The 4895-nt window shown below is 34.7% G+C and overlaps 1 protein-coding gene across 2 annotated transcripts in view; it reads left to right on the top strand.

Annotated features, from left to right (window-relative positions):
• LOC107604759 (probable S-sulfocysteine synthase, chloroplastic) overlaps nucleotides 405-4895 on the top strand; it is a 5122-nt gene continuing 631 nt past the window's right edge. Inside the window, exons 1-9 of one of the 2 annotated variants that reach the window (XM_016306433.2) lie at nucleotides 405-719; nucleotides 1125-1234; nucleotides 1516-1573; nucleotides 1732-1995; nucleotides 2114-2251; nucleotides 2779-2830; nucleotides 2956-3005; nucleotides 3328-3387; nucleotides 3653-3733. In XM_016306433.2, coding sequence (XP_016161919.1) covers nucleotides 486-719; nucleotides 1125-1234; nucleotides 1516-1573; nucleotides 1732-1995; nucleotides 2114-2251; nucleotides 2779-2830; nucleotides 2956-3005; nucleotides 3328-3387; nucleotides 3653-3733 — 1047 coding nt within the window. In that variant the 5' untranslated portion in view covers nucleotides 405-485. Of the gene's footprint in view, nucleotides 720-1115; nucleotides 1235-1515; nucleotides 1574-1731; nucleotides 1996-2113; nucleotides 2252-2778; nucleotides 2831-2955; nucleotides 3006-3327; nucleotides 3388-3652; nucleotides 3734-4895 lie in introns of both variants that reach the window. The other variant, XM_021104711.1, reaches the window with a different exon arrangement.

The raw sequence follows: 4895 nt of genomic DNA, 5'->3' as shown, positions 1-4895 counted from the left end.
TTTCGATTCTAAAAGTTTTCTTAAGTTTTCCTGATGTTTTTATTATTTTCACATAATATTAAATAGACTTAAGTCAATACTGCAAGCTAAATTACCAGTACATATTTTTATGCAATTTTTTACTAAAATTATATTTTTTGTTGAAAATTACATTTTACCACTCAAAAAAATTTACTGAATTTAAATTTCACCGTTAAATTTTTAAATTAGGACTTCTAATTTCTCAAACCTACTCCGAACAATTTAATTATTTTATATTATCTAAACTGTCCATAAAAATTATAGCTCTTACATCATCTTTCATCATACAATGATTCTAGCCATCCCATTTAAAAAGTTAATTTGTGTAATTTGGCAGGAATATAATCTTGTGTGTGTAACTTTATTATTTGGTGGAAAAAGAAAAGAAAAGAAAAGAAAAGAAAATTGCAAAACCCATCTTAAATCCCAAAACATGAGCCGAGCTTGTTGCCGTGGCTTTAACAATGACAATGGCGCTATCATCATCTTCATGCTTCTCTTCTTCCTATTCACCGCTCGCTCCTCCTCCTTCACTCCCTCGCCACCCTCTCATTAGCCTCAATTTCAAACCCAACTGTCGTGCCCGTGGCGGTTCTTCTCATCCCAAACTCAAAGCCTCCGTGGCTGCGCCGCCACTCTTCTCCGGCGCCACCAGACATGGCCTCGAAACTGTCAACATTGCTGAAGACGTCACCCAGGTTCGCACTTCTCCACCAATTCCTCTTTAGTTTTTCAATTAATTATAAATTTCAAGTCCCTATGTTCTTTATCCTATCAAATTTAAACTTTAATTAACTCCAACTACTTCATTTGCTTCTCTGTTTGTGAAATTTCGGTAGTTGCAATATTAACAAAAGTGGTTAGTAGCAGTAGAAGCTTAGCGTAGCTCAGGAATACATAAATTGCAGTTGAAGCATGTTAGGAATCGATGGAACTGAAATTTTGTGAAATCAGTTGCTACACTAATAATAATACTAATTGTTTCAATGGTGGTAAAAATGATGAATGAATTATGTTTTGACAGGGGGCATTTGTTTATCTTGTTTTAATGGATAGATGTATTAATTTGAATAATATTTTTTTTTTAATGCAAGCTAATGTAGTTGATTGGAAATACTCCAATGGTGTACCTCAACAAGGTTACAGAAGGATGTGTGGCAAACGTTGCTGCAAAACTTGAGTCTATGGAACTCTGCAGAAGTGTCAAGGATAGGTAATTGTTGTATTCATCACAATGTATATACTGTACATAAAATAAATTCTTTGATTGTTTGTTCTGATGTGATATTATTTTGTTAAAGAATCGGTAATCAGATAAGTTATGTAATCACATTCATAATTTTATTGGAAACTTGTCGATGTGGCATAGTAATAATTTATCCATTACTTTGCATTTCGGTTAAATTTTCAGCTTGGCATTTTGTTATATGATTTTCGATCGTCGAATTGGGGACACATCATGAACTGACATACGTTAATGTTTCAAAATCTCAGAATTGGCTTTAGTATGTTGTCTGATGCAGAAGAGTTTGGAGATATTTCTCCGGGGAAGGTAAGTTGGGATGATTTTTGGCATACCGATTAATGTGATATTTGCTTCTCCAGCTAGTTTTAAAACTTCATTAACTATGAACTGTGATGTAATTTTCTTTCCGAAGTTGAGGTTCGGATGTTTGATATTCAATAAATTTCCGATTATGCATTCCCCAGACTGTTTTAGTTGAACCAACAACTGGAAACACAGGACTTGGCATCGCTTTTGTTGCAGCAACAAAAGGGTACAAACTTATAGTAACCATGCCTGCTTCCGTAAATCTTGAAAGGAGAATCCTTTTGCGTGCATTTGGGGCAGAGATTGTTTTGACTGATGCAGAAAAGGGATTGAAAGGGGCAGTTGAAAAAGCTGAAGAAATTGTTCAAAGTACACCCAATGCTTACATGTTTAGACAGTTTGATAACATGAATAATGCAAAGGTTTAAGTCTAAACTCTCAGATATATGACCTTTGCCTGGATAGCTACTGTTCTAAATTATTTGGTTCATTTCTGAAATTAAGATACATGTTGTTAAGCTTTATGTGCACAAATTACAGATCCACTTCGAAACTACAGGGCCAGAGATATGGGAGGATACCATTGGTAATATTGATGTATTGGTTGCCGGTATTGGAACTGGTGGCACTGTTACCGGCACTGGACGTTACCTGAAAATGATGAACACCAACATAAAGGTTCAATTACTGCCTTGAATGTAATTATTTGTTATTTCAAATTAGTGAAATACACTTATTGGTGTTGTGCTATTGACTTCCACTTTAAACTAACATGGGGTCCTGACTCCTGAATTCCAATTTCATAACTTGAAAGAAATTAGGTGCAGTTGTTATTGAATTGGAATAATAAAATACATAAATGATGATAACTTGTGCATTATCATATTCATATTCTAAATCCCTAAGGAATAGGCTCTATGATTATGGTGTTCTTATGTTGGAGGAGAGAAAGAGAAGATTATGAAAGGAAAAATGGGACTAGAAAGAAGACAGAGAATATTTGTACAACTATTTGCATGTGTGGTTAAACCATTAATTTTGATTATGTTTCCAAATTAAGACTTGAATTGTATCCATTGGTTAGATGTATAGACAATTATGCCTATGGTTAATCTGCTGCTTGCATTTAACAGTGCCAGTGATTCTTTGTTTGTTCTATCATCTTTCTCCTATCATTACAGTATGCTTTATTATGTCTTTCTTAGGTGGTTGGTGTGGAACCTGCTGACAGAAGTATAATCTCAGGAGACAATCCAGGTATGAATCTTTTGCAAAGTTCATAAATGCACTCGTTCTTTTTTTAACTGTTTTGCTTCTTGATATTAATTTCAAGCTATTGATTCTCTTCTCAGCTGTTGACTGTATTCCAATGTCTGATGCAGGTTTCATGCCAAACATTTTGGATATCAAACTGCTCGACGAAGTTATCAAGGTAAATAATAAAATCATTCCTCCTCAGTTTTATACTCGCATTTCTATTTTTGTTCACTGTAACTTCATTGCTAGTTCGTTTCTACTTTGGCATTTCTATACTGAAGAACAAACCTTATGATTTTCTTCATTTTGGGTGATATAGAGATTCAATTATGAAACAACTACTGAATTTTATTATGCTTTATTTTTCTTTCCTGGAGTGTCATCTACTTAAAACTTTATAGTTACTAGCTTTTTCTTTTAGTATGCAGTCCTTTTATCTTAATAATTTGCTTCAGTAAATTATTTTGCACAAACTAACTTGCCATATGAGGACACAGGTTACAAATGTTGAAGCTATTGAAATGGCTAGGAGATTAGCGTTGGAAGAAGGTTTGCTGGTAAGTTATCATTTAAAGTATTTTTGAAACTATTATTTCTTTTATTTTCATAATTTTAGTGTCAATTTTCTCTAAAGTTGTTACTTTGTATTTAGTTTTATTTCCGTCTTTTAATTGTTTATACGTCTAGATTCTAGATGTAGAATTCGCTTTAGTTATTGGTTTTCTTTGGATTAGCATGTTGCTGGATATTGCAACGTCTACAAAGAAGTATGTTTTTTGGATTTTACAACATTCATTATAATTCTTTCAAATTTCTTTATAGGTCGGAATTTCTTCAGGAGCTGCAGCTGCAGCTGCCATAAGTTTGGCAAGACGGCCAGAGAATTCTGGGAAACTTATCGTGGTGAGTTCATTTCTTCTTAAAATATTTTGGCTATCTTTTATGTTTTCGTCATTGCAAATGCTCTGGAGTATTCAAATTTTGTATATATCAATTTTTACTATGCAAAAGTGTAGAAGAAACAACTTAAGGATCAAGCTCTAAGCCAATTTCGTTCCCAAAATGATGCCGGAAACTGCCTCCTCTCCCAGCCAGCCTCCTTATGTATTTCCTGAGATGTCCCCTCTCACTTACATGCTCCATTTTGATAACTTCCTCCTATTTTTCCCTTTTTTTTTGTTGGTCTTACACTACACACACACCACACTCACACACACTAGAAGTAGAAAGGGTCCTATATTCCACTCTTGAGATTTGAACCCTGGTGCAGCTTGATGAGAGGCATACAAATCCTCCATCTGTGCCAAGCCTCAGCTGCTCCTATTTTTCCCTTCTTGCTCTTTCATATACCTTACTTTTTTTTTTTGGTCAAATGGATTGCCAATCCTAGGCATTACAAACTCACCCACATTACACTCACACAGAATATTTAAGGGTTCCATCCACTACTTGGCCTAGCCAAGTCTCGAATCCGAGTACACTTGTTGCAAGGCATACATGATGACCACTAGACCAAAGCCTTTCGTGGTTTCATATACCTTACTGAATCCCCATTTTTTGATCCCTGCAGCCCATTGGGCTGTGTCAATTGTGGCCCAATCTGCAACATCCCAGCCCTTATAGTGTATACATTGTTGAGGGTCTATAAATCACTTTTAGCATTGGGGTTTTTTAGGTGTACCCAAGATTGCTCTGTTTGGTAAGGGGGTAAAAGGGGAGGGTGAAATTAGAGGACACTTTTGTGTAATAGAAGTGATTTTACCCAATACTTCTAGTCTTCTACCTCTTAAGTTAACCAAACATTCTCTGATACTGATAGAATAAAAGAAAGCATTCGGAAATTTTTCCCATACAACTAATATAATAGGTATTGTGAATAGAAACAAATTTCGCTATTTTTATTGCCTATATTTAGATTAAGCTGTAGAGTCATTTTATAGTCAATTTTTCTCTCTACGTCTCCTTTGTAATTGGAATTGGATCATTATAGCTCCTTGAAAAAGCCCATTATTTTTCTCTCTACAAGGCCCAGGTTAGGTTGTTAACAACTTAACATGTGTTTATT

Source organism: Arachis ipaensis, chromosome B06, assembly GCF_000816755.2.
Source record: "Arachis ipaensis cultivar K30076 chromosome B06, Araip1.1, whole genome shotgun sequence".
Taxonomy (NCBI): Eukaryota; Viridiplantae; Streptophyta; class Magnoliopsida; order Fabales; family Fabaceae; genus Arachis; species Arachis ipaensis.
The sequence above is the reverse complement of the archived record's forward strand: the minus strand, read 5'-3'. Positions and strand labels throughout refer to the sequence as shown.